At 41.6% G+C, this 15694-nt stretch overlaps 1 protein-coding gene across 2 annotated transcripts in view; it reads right to left on the reverse strand.

The window, feature by feature from the left end:
* The window catches only part of cfap157 (cilia and flagella associated protein 157), a 71036-nt gene that overhangs the window by 46047 nt on the left and 9295 nt on the right, over positions 1-15694 (reverse strand). For both annotated transcript variants that reach the window (XM_059638385.1, XM_048558681.2), the window contains exons 3-6: positions 11943-12096; positions 9876-10143; positions 8470-8600; positions 2689-2839 (exon numbers count right to left, since the gene is read on the reverse strand). In XM_059638385.1, coding sequence (XP_059494368.1) covers positions 2689-2839; positions 8470-8600; positions 9876-10143; positions 11943-12096 — 704 coding nt within the window. The remainder of the gene's footprint in view (positions 1-2688; positions 2840-8469; positions 8601-9875; positions 10144-11942; positions 12097-15694) is intronic.

The following is a 15694-nucleotide window of genomic DNA, read 5'->3' on the forward strand; positions in this document are numbered from 1 at the left end:
CAATGTCCCTACCTCTGGGCCTGGTGGTTCAAGTCCCACCTGCTCCAGAGGTATGTCATAACACAACTGAAACAGGATGATTAAAAATATCTACAACTACTAGGTCTGATTGTCTACTGTCACAAAAACATTTCCACTCTCAAAGAATAAGCTTCTTTTAAATTCTGTCTAAAACAGGAAGAATAATGAGGTGAAGTTTATTCTGTCAATAAGAAATGCTGGGTAAAGCATGCAGGGCTTTATGAACAGTAGCAGAGCATACAAATTATGTTAAACTCGTATAAAATGCTGCTTCAGCCTCAACTAGATTACTGCATCCAGTTCTGGGCACCACTGTAAGGAAATATGCGAAAGCGTTAGAGAGGGTGCAGGTAAGTATTATTGAGAATGGTTCCAAGGATGACGAACTTCAGTTACATAGAAGAAGAAAGTTACACTGAAGAAACAGAGAAATTGGAACTGTTCTCCTTGGACAAGTTGAGGTTGAAAGCAGATGTATGTAAAATTGTGAGAGGTCCAGACAGAATAGATAGGGAGCAACTTCCCATTGGGAGAAGGGGTAATAGCCTCAAAGGTGAACAACAAAGGAAGCAATGGCAACTTGAGGAAAATTGTTTACATGCGGGACGTGATTAGGGTCTAGAACGTACTGTCTTACTGTGTGATGGTGAAATTATTGCAGAGACACCAGTATCCTGTCACCAAGTCACCCTTTGTTTATCTGTGAGCAGCCCACTCAAAGTCAGTCCCTAGACAAAGGAGACTTTCTGAATCTCCTTTTTATATCTGTCAGCCAAGACTCCATGATTTGTCCAGGTTAATGACCCAACCAAGAATCTCACAGTCAGTGACATCCATCTGGCGATGGTCCCAATCATTACAGATGGAGACAGATGCAATCAATGTATTCAAAGGGGAATTGGATTATCTGTTAAGGGAAAAATGTGTAGGGTGGCAGGAGGAAAGCAGAGAATAGGACAAGGGCAACAGCTCCTTCAGAGGATCAACACAGACACAATGGGCCAAATAGCCCTTTTCTATACTGCAGCTCTTCAGTGATACTTTGTGCAATGACATTGCCTTTCATTCCAGGTATGTTTTTGTCTAACATTCATTAGCTACGGCTGAGTTAGTCACATTCGTGCCTCTAAGTCATCAGATTCCGGGTAGTACTGAGGGAGGGTTGTCTTTTAGGTGGAATGTTCAAATTGAGGCCCTACCTGTCCTGTCAGGTGGGTGGATATGATTTCAAGGCACTATTCTGAATTCGAGCAGGGAAGTTACCTGGCCAATATTTAGCCCTCAATCAACAGACTGGTACATGTCAGAGCTTGTTTCGCTCAAATTAGCTGTCACATTTCCTATAATAATAGTGCAATGTTGTAATTCAAATCCACTTCATTGCCTATACAGTGCCCTGAGACGTCTAGTGGTTGAGAAAGATAAGATACACTACAAGTATTCCTTTGTTTCTGAATTCCTGAGCTGTCATGCTTGGATTTAAACTGGCATCTCTAGACGATCAACTCAAACTGCTGGGTTATTAGTCTAGTGACATAACCGTCACATTACTATACCTCTTAAGGGTTAATGAATGAAAATCCTGTCTACTGGCAAGCAGGAAGACAGGGTCAAACCAAACATCGGCATCGCTTCTATCTCCCAAATATTTATTTATTGACGGTTCCAATGGGACCTTCCAAACAGCTGCAAACCATTTCAGTCAAATAACCGGCATGGAGCTTTATTCCAGTTGTGCAAAACAACAGCTGAAACCTGCTAATAGCTGCATTCTTGTGACAGATATGAAAATGGTCAGTCTCAGCAAGCAGAAACTAACCTCTTGAAGTTAGCTTGAAGTGGGTCAAGTTCAGGTGGGTAAATGGCACATGCTGAACAGTATTTTACACATATTAACATAAACAGAATTGTGGGCTGGTGCAATCTTAGGAGTACAAACAGCATGCTGCAGCTGTGCTAGCCTTTAACCTTGTAAAGGCCTTTCACAGTTAACAAATCGCAGATGGGCACCATTATAAATTAATTTGAGAAAGATTTGGGTTGAAGAATTCATGTTCTATATCCAACAGGGAGAAAACTGTAATTAATCTTTATTTTTATTTCTGCAGTCACATGTGTCATGCAACCATATGGCTCCATGAACTCCGGCAGCTGTTTGGTACTGAGTCCAAGCTGTGAGCTTGAACAGTGAGCATTGGAAATCTATTCCTTCATGTGAAACTTAACCATTCTCTCCTTAGGGAGCCATGCAAATATTTCAGCGGGGAGTGCCGGATAGCATCAAGGAGCAGGAACCTTTTAAAAGTTAGCGATACAGAGGCCACTTGTTGCATCATGGCTGAGGCCAACTAGTGAAACTTCACTCAGAACATCGATCAAATGCAGCACTCTCCTGTTTGACTGAATGATTTCTGCTTTTTACCTTGACTCTTCAGGGCAGCCAAGATCAGAAAGCTGCGATATGAATAAAGCAAGTCACAGATACACAAACAGTAGTAGCAATCCGTGGTGCAGCTTGTTAGAGTTGGATTGACCCACACCACTTAAGTAATAGAGCATTTCAAAGGATATCAGCAATCTCACAGTAATACATATCTCTGTCACATGCTGGCTTCAAAGTGGGCCGCAATAATCAATCTGTTCTCAAAACAGAAGTGGCTACATTACCTGCAGCACCTCTTTCAGAGCATAGGCAGCTTCAGACAGAACTCTCTCCAAGTGTTTCCTATGTTTTTCCTGTTGTTCCATGAGGCTTCTCTGATTGTCCAATTGAGATTGCTTTGTCTCCAGTTGCTTCTGAACAGAGATTACATTGTTCCTGAAAATTATGTGAGGGGAGTTTAGAACAATATTTAACTTTAAAGGAATAAATTTCAGTGTACAAGGGTGTAAAGTTTGGAATTCTCTCGTAACATTTCGAAATCTAGGGAAGACTGAAAGATTGTGGCCAGTGCCTCTGCAATTTCCACCCTCACTTCTTTCTGCATCTCATCCAGTTTCAGTGCCGTGTCAACTTTAAGTACAGGCAGCTCATCTAATACCCTTTCCTTATTAATGGTAAACCCTTCAAATGACTGAGTTTTCTCCTCTGTCAGCATGGCCTGGACATCTACCTCATAAATAAACACAGATGAAAAGTTTTCATTTAACATCTCAGCCATATTTCCTATGACTAAGTGTAAATTCCCTTTTGGGCCCCTAATCACCCCTACTCCTCCTCATGTAGCCATTTTTCTATTAGTGTGCTTAAAAAGGATTTTGGGATTTCCTTTTATGTTAGTTGCCTGTCTTTTCTCATAATCCCTCTTTGCTTCTGATGCTTACTTTATCAGCTTCCTTCTGAATTTTTCCCATTCACCTTGGCTCTCAAATGTATTTACTACCCTGTGCTCGTGATAAGCAGGCTTTTTCTTCATTAACTTAATTTTTATCTCCTTTGTCATCAAGGGATCTCAGAATTTGTTTGTCCTGCCTTTCCTTTTTCAGGGAATGTAACTAGACTGAGACCAAACCATCTTTAAAAGTAGCCTAATGTTCAGCTACTGCTTTCTTGCCTAGCTTTGTTTCCAGTCTAGCCGGCCAACTTTTGTTCTTGTCCCACTGAAGTCTGCTGTCTGCCAGTTGATTATGTTTTACAATGCATTGACCAATGTTAGTTTCTACGGTAATCTTGAACCGAATGACACAATAATCACTTTCTCTAAATGTTCCCCACTATTAATTGATCCATTTGGACGATCTCATTCTCAAAATCATAGGTCTAGCAGTGTTTTCTTTGTGCACATGTACTGCTGTGGGAAATTCTCCTGAATACAATCTGGGGCACTGGCCCTTACATTAATAGTATTCCAGTTGTTGTACACGTACTTAAAGATTTGTAGCTTGGTTGTGGGTGAGTTTGTTGACTTGCTCACCGAGCTGGATTGTTTTCATTCAAACGTTTTATCATCAAGCTGGATAACATCATCAGTGAGGCCTCCGGTGAAGGGGTGTTGTTCTACTCTGCTTGGAATTGTCGGGCCTGTTATGGTGAGTAGTGTCATTTTCAGTTTTGTTCTGTATGGGTTTGTACTTGGGTTTGTCCAATTCTATATGTTTGTTGATTGCATTATGGGTTGAGAACCATGCCTCTACGAATTCCCTTGTGTGTCTATGTTTGGCTTGGGTTACTATGGTTACGTTGTCCCAATTAAATTGATGGCCCTCACTGTCCAAGTGTACTGATAGCAGGGAAAGTTCATTGTGTCGTTTTGCTGCGAGTTGATGTTCGTGTATTCTGATGGCTAGTTTCCTTCCTGTCTGTCCAATGTAATACTTGTGGCAGTTGTTGCACAGTATTTTGTAAACTATGTTGGTGCTGCATGTCGTGGGCATAGGGTCTATAATCCTTGTGGAGGAAACAGGAAGAGCACCTACACAAAACCTTTGCTATGAATGGATATCCCCGCAACTTCATCAGCAGGTGTTTACTAAGAAGACAAGAGGAAACAGTATGCCCTAACATATTGAGCACACTGACCTACATCAAGAACATATCAGAACTGACAATGAGACTCCTACGACCACTAGGAATCATAAGACCATAAGACATAGGAGTGGAAGTAAGGCCATTCGGCCCATTGAGTCCACTCTGCCATTTAATCATGGCTGATGGGCATTTCAACTCCACTTCCCTGCACTCTCCCCGTAGCCCTTAATTCCTTGCGAGATCAAGAATTTATTAATCTCTGCCTTGAAGACATTTAACATACCGGCCTCCACTGCGCTCCGTGGCAATGAGTTCCACAGGCCCACCACATTCTGGCTGAAGAAATGTCTCCTCATTTCCATTCTAACTTGACCCCCTCTAATTCTAAGGCTGTGCCCACAGGTCCTAGTCTCCCCTCCAACAGAAACAACTTCCTAGCGTCCACCATTTCTAAGCCATGCATTATCTTGTAAGTTTCTATTAGATCTCCCCTCAACCTTCTAAACTCTAATGAATACAATCCCAGGATCCTCAGCCATTCATCGTATGTGAGGCCTACCATTCCAGGGATCATCCGTGTGAATCTCCGCTGGACACACTCCAGTGCCAGTATGTCCTTCCTGAGGTGTGGGGCCCAAAATTCGTCACGGTATTCTAAATGGGGCCTAACTAGAGCTTTATAAAGTCTCAGAAGCACATCACTGCTTTTATATTCCAACCCTCTTGAGATAAATGACAACATTACATTTGCTTGCTTAATCAAGACTCAACCTGCAAGTTAACCTTTAGAGAATCCTGGACTAGCATTCTCAGATCCCTTTGTACTTCAGCTTTATGAATTTTCTCACCGTCTATAAAATAGTCCATGTCTGAATTCTTTTTTCCAAAATGCAAGACCTAGCGTTTGCTCACGTTGAATTTCATCAGTCATTTCCTGGACCACTCTCCTAAACTGTCTAAATCTTTCTGCAGCCTCCCCACCTCCTCAGTACTACCTGCCTGTCCACCTATCTTCGTATCATCGGCAAACTTCGTCAGAATGTCCCCAGTCCCTTCATCCAGATCATTAATATATAAAGTGAACAGCTGCGGCCCCAACACTGAACCCTGTAGGACACCACTTGTCACCGGTTGCCATTCCAAAAAAAAGCCTTTTATCCCAGCTCCCTGCCTTCTGTCAGAGCCAATCCTTAATCCATGCCAGTAGCTCACCTTGAACACCATGGGCCCTCACCTTACTCAGCAGCCTCCTGTGAGGCACCTTATCAAAGGCCTTTTGGAAGTATAGACAGATAACATCCACTGGGTTTCCCTGGTCTTACCTACTTGTTACCTCTTCAAAGAATTCTAACAGGTTTGTCAGGCACGACCTCCCCTTACTAAATCCATGGCAACACCCAAGCCCACAGCGACTCTACGATAAACATTCACAAGACTTATAGACCCCATCCCCACAACATGCAGAACCAATGTCGTTTACAAAATACCATGCAATGACTGTGACAAGCATTACATTGGACAGACAGGAATGAAACTAGCTTTCAGGATACACGAACATCAGCTAGCAACAAAACAACATGACGAACTTTCCCTAATATCAGTACATTCAGAAAACGAAGGCCATCAGTTTAACTGGGACAAACCAACTGTAGTAGCCTAAGCCAGACACAAAAATACACATGGGAATTCCTAGAGGGATGGTTGTCCACCCGTAATGCAATCAACAAACATAGAGAATTGGACCCCATGTACACACCCATACAGAACAAAACCGGAAATGATACAACTCACCATAACAGAATGAACAGTATAAAATCCAATGGAGCAGAACAACATTGCATCATCGGAGGCCTCAATGATGATGTTATCTAGCATGGTGATGAAACGTCTGAATGAAAACAAGCCAGCTCACCAACCATGTTAACAACTGTGCCCCATTACCACTACACATTCTGTGGATTGCCAGCTTGCTGCAGTTGGAGAGGCTTGAATGTTCTATTTATTCCAAGAGCAATGTCATCAGTTCTCAAATCGTGGCAGGGCCATCCAAGAGCAGTAAGGTTAGGAGGGGAAGAACCAGAAAAAGTGCAATTTAATTGAAGTCCTCAATGGTAAATCGGGTAAAAGATATCCATGTGCTATCATGGCTGTGGTGGCGGATGAAGACTGCAGCAGTAGGCAGATTCCCGGTCATCAAGGTTTCTTTGTCATGTGAATTGGATCTATGTTCTGACAAGGAATGTATGTTTGATGTGCAACAGCATTCCCATTTTCAGAAGATTTCCTGCCCAAGTATTCTTGCTGGAGGAATTCAACTCTCCCCCACACGCAACACAAGGCCTGCAGCAACTGGCAAGAGATGACAGGGACAGGATTGTGAGATCTAAAAGTCCCTGGCTTTAGACCAGCATGTTGGCGGTGGAGTTTGACTCAGTCATTTTGCTGTTGGAATAGAAACAGAAGAGTATTTTGGCAGCTTTCTTCACGACTAAGCAGCCTTCTTCAGGATCCACTCTGCTCACCTTGCACAGGAAAGGGGATAGAAAAGGTATCCTAAAAATAGTCTGTCCTGTAACCAGCCTGTCAGGAAACCACATCCAGGAGGCTAACCTATTTGCTGTCTGAAAACCAAAGCCAAACTCAATCTCAAAACTCAGAATGTGCAAACCCTTACGGATAATGTCCAGAATGAAGAACTGTCCATGTTGCGTGACAACTCAGTCACTCTAACTGGTCTGGCCACATGGTTAGGATGACTGAGTTCTACCTACCAAAACAAACCTTCACCCAGCTTGAGGAAGGCACTCGATTGAGAGGAGGACAAAGGAAGCATTTCAAAGGCTGTCTGCAAGATTTCCACAAGACCCTTGTTCAGAAGAAAGCAGTTTGGAGCAACTTCCTGTTTGAAGGGACACAATTCTTTGAGAACATCCATTAGCAATAGGGGATATGGAAAAGGAACAGGAGAAAGGAATGTCAGTAATTTCAAGGCTAAGGACCAATTCCACTTCCTGAAAACACCTGCCAAATGTACAGTTGGAAATGGGGCTCTAGGATTGGGCTCATCAACCAAATAAGGACCCACAGAACCAGTGATGTGGAATTTCCTAGGTGGACAACCATATTCATTAATGATAATGATATAACTACTCTATGATGTTTACATCTCTCTGTAAATTCTTTGCAGATCCTCTCAATCCTTCCTACGAGCTTGTGGTCTATAGAGCAATGTATTTGCACTCTTCTTAATCCTTAGCTCTAGCCAGATTGATTCTGTCTTTGAACCCTCTGAAATATCATCTTTCCCTAGCGCTCCAACGTTCTCCTCAACTAATACCGTCACCTCCCACTTCTTCTCCTCTCCTATCTCTCCTGGACACCTTGTAACCAGGAATACTTAGCACCCAGATCTGCCATTCCTTAAGTCAACCACAATATCATAGACCCTGTATGCCTGTAGCCTATTATCTATATGCATTCACATATATGCAGTGTAACCCTGATATAGACTTTAGTACTTTCTCCCTTTCTCCACCCATTAACTTATTATTCTCTATTTCAGTGCTATCAACTTATCCTAGCATTTTCCATTCTCGTATTACTTACGAACATTCTTTGCTGGTTAAACTTAAACTCTTGTGAACAGTTCCAGCAAAACACTCTGCAAGGAGCTAGTGTCTTACTTCTGTTTAACTGCAACTTGTCCAGATTTGTACGGGTGCCATCTACCAACAGCCAGTTCCAGTGTCCAATCTAAAGTCCTCTCCCACGCATTCATTGTCTTATCTTCCTATTTCACAGACTACAATTCATGGGCACTTTCATTATGGAATAATATTAAACCAAATAAGACATCTAAATAAACAAGTTAAAATTATAGCAAAGGAGAGTACCTAGGGTGACAACCCTACTGTCAAAAAGTAACTTTTTTGATGTTGTCAGTAGAAACCCATGTAAACACAGAACTCGATTGCACATACCTTAAAGATTCATTTTGTTCCTCTAGTTTCTTGATGGATGTTTCAAGTTGTGGTATCGCCTTCTCTCTCTGCATACAATTTTCTAACGATTCCTGCTGCTGTTTGCATTTCTCAGTCAGCATTTGGATAACCTGAAATTTAAGCAGCAAATTACTCCAGTTGTTTCAAGAGTGGGAGCTTGTTTAATGCACAGACCATTAAAAATGAGAAACAGATCTTCCTCAAAAAAAAACCTGGTGACATGCATACCTTGGTGCAGTATTCAACTATACTTGTACGTGGGTATAACTTCAAAGTCTGCATTTGACACAAAACTCAGAACAGTAGTAAACAGGTATGAACAGTCGTAAGTGTCTGGAACAAGTGAATCGATTATTGAAATGGAAGATTCAATTTAACTCAAAGATTTTAACTGCTTTCCTGAGACAAAACAAAACTAAGAGGAGTTATGTGTCCAAAACATGAAGCAGTTTGAGTAAATAAGTAGAAATGTTTTGTGAAAAGGTTAATGATAAAAAGTAAGAAGTCACTTATGGAAGTGGTTTACAGGTCTCTAACAGTAACCAAGCTGTAGGATGGAGTATAAAGATCAAAATAATGACAACTTGTCACAGATGCACAGCGGTAATCATGGGACATTTATCTATATAACAACTAGAATTGAGCAAAAGTAGGCTAAATGGACTGATGGGCTTCATCCTTGGTTCTTAATGGAAGTGACAAGTGATGTAGTTGATGCGTTGTTTTGATTTTTAAAAACACTCTTGATTCAGGAACAGTCCTAATGGTTGGAAGATAACAAATGTGACTCCTTTATTCAAAAAGGGAGACAGAAAGCAGGAAACTACAGGCTTGTTAGCTTAACATCTATCATCGGGAAAATGTTAGATGAAAGATCTTTGGGGTAGGTGGAAATGCGTTTGAAATTACAATTAAATCAGCCGTGCCCTCATTGAAAGACAGAGCAGGTTCAAGGAGCTAAATGGCCTACTCCTGCTCCGTGATCAAATGTTTGCAGTAATGAGAAGGCACATTTAAAGTAATGTGCAAACGAGCCAGAGCCAAGGAAGTGAATTTTGTTTTACATTCTGAGTTATTAAAATCTAGAATGCACCACTGGAAAGAGTGTTAGAATTGGATAGTGATTTTTAATTGGGAATAAGGTAAACAGAAGGCAGAAAAAAAATGTTGGGCTCTGGGACTAGATCTTTCAAAAAGCTGGCACAAGTATGATAGGCCAAATGGCCTTTTCTCTACACTCCTTTAAGAACCAGACCTCTTTGACAAAATGTAGTGTCAACAACCTTTCTCTATGTTGAAGGAGCAGCATGAGTGTATGATACTGCAAGTGTGAACTAAGCAGCCCACCACTGCATGGAAATATTCCTTCCAGAATTATATCAAACCTTCAGGTTGCTGAAATTTTTCTTGGCCAGTTCTTTCTGATTGTCCTCCAAGATATGAATGGTTCGCTGTTGCTTCTTTGCTTCTGATTTCAAATCATCATTCTCCTTTATTACTTTTATGCTTTTGTCCGATATTTTTCCCAGCTTGTTGCTGATGGATGCATTTTCACGGATGGCCCTTTTTGTTGTCTCTGCCACCTGTTTTTTTGAGATGCGACGGAATTCTGCAGCCACAACATTCACTCGAGAAACCAATTCCTTCTTTAACCTATAAGAGCAAGGTAATGGTTTAATAATTACAGATCTGACTCTTAATTTCTACTGAATAAAGTTAATGTCCTTTTACTAGTTGGCTGAATTAATTCCAATAGAATCAAGGCCCTTGGACGAGGGAAAGGGAGAAATAAATAAGCTTCCCACTTTCTGATCCCTGTCCAAGACTCATGCTACAAGATACAAGTTGATGTTAGATAAGGACGGTGTTACCTGCTTTGCCCTTCCCACTTACCACTATCAAATCATGTTTTGAGACTTACAACCAAGGTTCACAAGAGACAACTGGCCAAAAAAATATGTTTGTCGAACTATTCCTCAATGAGGGTCAGGAGACTAGAATTTGGATTGTACTGCACTGGTTTTACATGCAGTTATGAGCCAACTAAAGACACATTGGGACAGATGATGGTGCATGTTCATTCTCTGTTAAGGTGTGTGATTTGTCACTTTGATTAAGCTATCTTCATAGACATCCAAGGTGTGTACCCAAAACCAGCATCAGGCATTTCTCATTTGTCTACGAGGGCACGATACTTTTTTGAAGCATCCTTTGCAAATTACTGACCACTGCCTCATGCTGCAATTATTCATTTTACAAACTACATTGGAACAACCAGTGTTCCATGGAGACTAGGATAGGTGCAGTGTTGCAATGGGATCAAACTATCTGATCTTTTCATACAGGCTTATAGATTTGCTGTATTTCCACAATACACTGGTTTGTTTTCGTTTTTAAGTAAAAATTTGCTTTTTATGTAATGCACTTAACACAATTTTTTTTACAAAAAAATCTTATTATGACAGTGATTTTAAGACACCCATGGGCAAAAATGAATAGTAGAATATGTTGGAAATGCATATAGTTTATTATAGGCTTGGCCCAAACCAGCCAGTCTCTGATCAGATGCAGCATGTCACCACACCAGTTATTCCTGCCATCTTCTCAAGTGAAACTGGCAATTTACTGTCAACTGATGAGTAATGCAAATGTGGTAAGTCGTCTGCATCACTGGAGACAATGGAAAACATTACATAGGATTCTCATTCCTAAACATACTGAAGATATGAGATGAGGACACAATCTGACTGATATATTTTTTCTAAATTCACTCACGGGACATGGGTGTCACTGGCTGGCAGCATTAATTGCCTGTTCCTGGTTGCCCTTGACAAGGTGGTGATGAGCTGCCTTCTTGAATTGCTGCAGTCCATATGATGTAGCTAGATCCACAATACCATTAGGGACAGAAGTCCCAACAACAACGAAGGCACAGATGATGATATATTTCCAGGTCTCACAGTTAAACGATTTGTGAACACTGACTATCTATTCTGATAGTTGTGAAGTGATACACTTTCGTGATTGAAAGAGGGATGACAGTACAAGATAAGCAATACAATTCTACGGGGTAGTCAAGAACAGAAAGGCCTTTGTGCACAGGCACAAATTGTTGAAAGTAGTAGGCCAGGTTGAGAAAGTTGTTAAAAACTTTCAAGATCTTGGATTTAACAAATGGGGGCACAGAGTATAAACGCAAGTAAATTATGATGGGCCTTTACAAACCACTAGACCAGCCACAAATGAAGTACTGTATCCCATTCCAGGCATCTTCCAGTTAGATGAAATTAGCTGTTGCATAATTCAACGGGTCAAATGACCCCCCTCCATACTGTAACCGTTCTGTGCTTCTGAAAGTAAACAATTTGCAGGGTGCCAAGATCTGCTAATATCTTTAGAACAGCCCCCTAACAAAACTCTACACTTTTAGGTCAGGAAATAAAATGTCTTACCTATGTTTATCCACCACTGCCCTCCGTTCTAAGTCATAAATAATCTCATTGTGCTCTTTCTCCTGATGCTTTAACTGTTCTTCAAGTGAAGCAAACCTCATCATCAATTCTTCCTTCTGAATTCGAAACTCTTCAAGTGCATCCAGCTTCCCAGCTGTAAAATAGAAGTGAAAAAGACAGAATAGCAACTATTTCGATATGCCAGAAACTCAGATTGTGGCATTGTGCAGTTCTGCAGACGCGGACATTAATCTATCGTAATCAGTTGTTTACCCTTTCATTACTTTTGCTGAGCATCATAGTAAACCAGACTTCCCTTTAGGGAGGGAAGTAATAACACCGGTCACTCCCATCTGCTCTTAGACACCAGGATGTAATGGAGCTGATGGGGTGTCACCCTCTGGCTGGGAGCCCCATGTCACCTCCTTCAGGGAAGGTGCTGAATTAAATCATAGAGTCATACAGCACAGAAACAGGCTCTTCCACCAAATTCATCGATGCCAACCAGGCTTCCTAAACTGAACGAGTCCCCATATGCCTGAATTTGGCCCATATCTCTCTGAACTTTTGCAATCTATGGATCTGTCCAAATGTCTTTTAGATGCTATAATTGTACTACCACTTCCTTCTTCCACACACACATCACCCTGTGTGTTAAAAAGTTGCCCTTCAGGTCCCTTTTAAATCTTTTCCCCCTCACCCTAAACCAACGCCTTCTAGTTTTGGGCTCCCCTACCCTGGGGAAAAAAATCTTGGCTATTGACCTTATCTATACCCCTCACGATTTTATAAACATCCAAAAGGTCACCCCTCAGCCTCCCATGTTCCAAGGAAAATAGTCCCAGCCTCTCCTTATAACGCAAACCCTCCAGCCTAAAGAGCATCCCGGTAAATCTTTTTTGCGCCCTTTTCACTTTAATAGTATCCTTCCTCTAGCAGTATAACCAGAATTGCACAGTACTCCAAATGTGGCCTTACCAATGTATTTCCTTATAAAGCATATATGCACTTTAATGTAATACAATCCTTTGCATTTATATTGTAACATATGTAAAAGAAATAGGCTGTTCAGTCCTTCAAACCCACCCTGCCATTCTCTGAAACAATGGCTGATTATTCACTTCAACACCATTTCCCTGTTCATCCTTGTATTGCTTGATGTTTTTAAAACATGGAAGCTGTCAACCTCTGTCTTGAATATATTCAATGACTAAGCCTTCTAAAGCAGAAAATTTCAAAGATTCACCACTCCTCTGAGCAAAGTAATGCCTCCAATGCTTAGTACTGAGTAGTGCCACTGGGCCTATAACTTTACAAAATGTGGGCGTTCCCAAGATCAAGGACCCCCAGGAACAGAAGTCCCACTCATTGAGACCTCTACTCAATTGGATCCACTGGAGAGGCAGTGTCTGTTGCCAATATGATGCACACCTAAGGTCTAGCATCATTGCTGCGTCCTTGGGAACAGATAAGCAATACTGGGATGGGAGTTGGGGTGCAGGTCAATGATTGGAGGGACTCAGCAATGAGGATGACGGTGATTTGTAGCAGCCCTCCCACTTCCCAATGCGTGGTGACCAAAATCAGGTCCTGTATGTCTTTGATCAAGGATCACGCCTCTGCCCAATCTGGCCCCCCCAGCCCAGGAGCACATAAACAACCCCACATAAGTTGGCTCTTGTTACGCACTCCACATGGTAAGTTCCCTGCTTGTCACTGGGTTCATGATAATGGCAGCAGCATGAAGTTATTCAGTGAGCATTAACTGTCCACATAAGGGCCTCAAACGACAGTGAGTCTTCCCATCACAGTCGAATTGGAGTGGAAGTGGGAAGGCAGCAGAGTGTCCATTTCCCTTGATTAACTGTACAAAACGCTAGTGCGGCCTCATTTGGAATATTGTATGCAGTTCTGGTCGCCCCATTATAGGAAGGATGTGGAAGCATTGGAAATGGTGCAGAGGAGATTTACCAGGATGTTGCCTGGTCTGGAGCGAAGGTCTTATGAGGAAAGGCTGAGGGACTTAAGTCTGTTCTCATTGGAGAGAAGGCAGCTTAGAGGGGATTTAATAGAGACACATAAGATGATCAGAGATTAAATAGGGTGGACAGTGAGAGTCATTTTCTGATGATGACGTCGGCTTCTGCAAGTGGTCATAGCTGCAAATTGAGGGGTGATAGATTTAAGACAGATGTCAGAGGCAGGTCCTTTATTCAGAGAGTGGTAAGGGTGTGGAATGCCCTGCCTGCCGATGTAGTTAACTCAGCCACATTAGGGGCATTTAAACAGTCCTTGGATAAGCATATGGATGACGATGTAGGGGATGGACTTAGATTAGTCCACAGGTTGGTGCAACATCGAGGGCCAAAGGGCCTGTTCTGCGCTGTATTGTTCTATGTTCTAAATATCTGTCAGCATCAAAGCTGTCACAGGGGAAGTGGCAAGACTCTATCCAGTGCCACAGGTCAATGTCCCTTCTTTAGACATGTGAAATGTTAGGATGTAACAGGTTTTAAGCAAGTAGAAAGGCAGGGAAAGGGAAGTGGAGAGCAATGAAGGAAAAGAAAGATCCATGATTGGTCAGCTCATAGAGGAAATCGAATAAGTAAAGGCTTGATGATGTAAGTCAAAAAGGGATGATAGTAATGAGGCAACTAATATAATAAAAGATGAGATGCAGATGGTAATAATAGAGTCATTAGATCATCAGCTGCTGTTGAAAAAGAAATGGAAGTAGTGGTTATAATTGGAAGCTGCTGGTCTCAGAGTGCATGATTTAAATATAAGATGCTGTTCCTTGAACTTTAGTTAAGCTTTATTCGAACAGCCCAGAAGCCTGAAGTCTGAAATGTTACAGTGGAAGGTGACTGGCAAACAGAAGTTCAGGGTCATCTGAGTAGACTTAATGAAGATACTTTGCAAAGCAATCACCACATCTATGACTAGATTCCTAGTGGCTAGGAAATCACATTGTGAGCAGTGAATACTACATTCCAAGATGAAAAAACATGGTTCATCAAATAACTAGGTCTATGTTGTGAAGTCTTCACCTGACAAAGGGGATGCGCTCTGAACACTTGTGATTTCAAATAAACCTGTTGGACTATAACCTGGTGTCATGTGACTTCTGACTATAAAATCAGTCACAATCTTATTAAATGATAGAGCAGGCTCAAGTAGCCTACTCCTGCCCCTAGTTCATATATTCATATACAAAGGAATTACATAAAAGTCTTAAGCCTTTTTAAAAACATTACTCAAAGCTTTTCAACACAAGAACAGGTTTAACCAGGCACAGAGGGCATTAGATGATACAACTTGATCTAGTACTCCAAATAATAGCAGAGTAGAGGATGTCGCGTTTCAACAATTATGCATATACAAAGAGGAAGACAATTCAGGCTAGGAAATTGTTAAAAAGCTACAGATAAAGTTGGATGAGTTGCTGGTGCAGGTGAAGATGTAGGAAGAGATCTGACAAAGGGAGAAAAACTAAGACAAGAAGAAATCAAGAGATCAAGAGAACACTTCCGCCATCTGCAAACCATAACTCATCCCTCACATCAGCTCTCCGCAATAAAAAACAAAACAGAATCCCCCTCGTCCTCATGTACCACCCCACCAACCTCTGGATCCAACGCATCATCATCTGACACTTCTACCATCTGCAAAATCCAAACCCACCACCAGAGACATTTTCCCCTCCCCACCGTTATCTGCCTTCCAGGGGGCCACTCTCTCCGTGACTCCCT

This window comes from Stegostoma tigrinum, chromosome 29, assembly GCF_030684315.1.
Source record: "Stegostoma tigrinum isolate sSteTig4 chromosome 29, sSteTig4.hap1, whole genome shotgun sequence".
Classification (NCBI taxonomy): domain Eukaryota; kingdom Metazoa; phylum Chordata; class Chondrichthyes; order Orectolobiformes; family Stegostomatidae; genus Stegostoma; species Stegostoma tigrinum.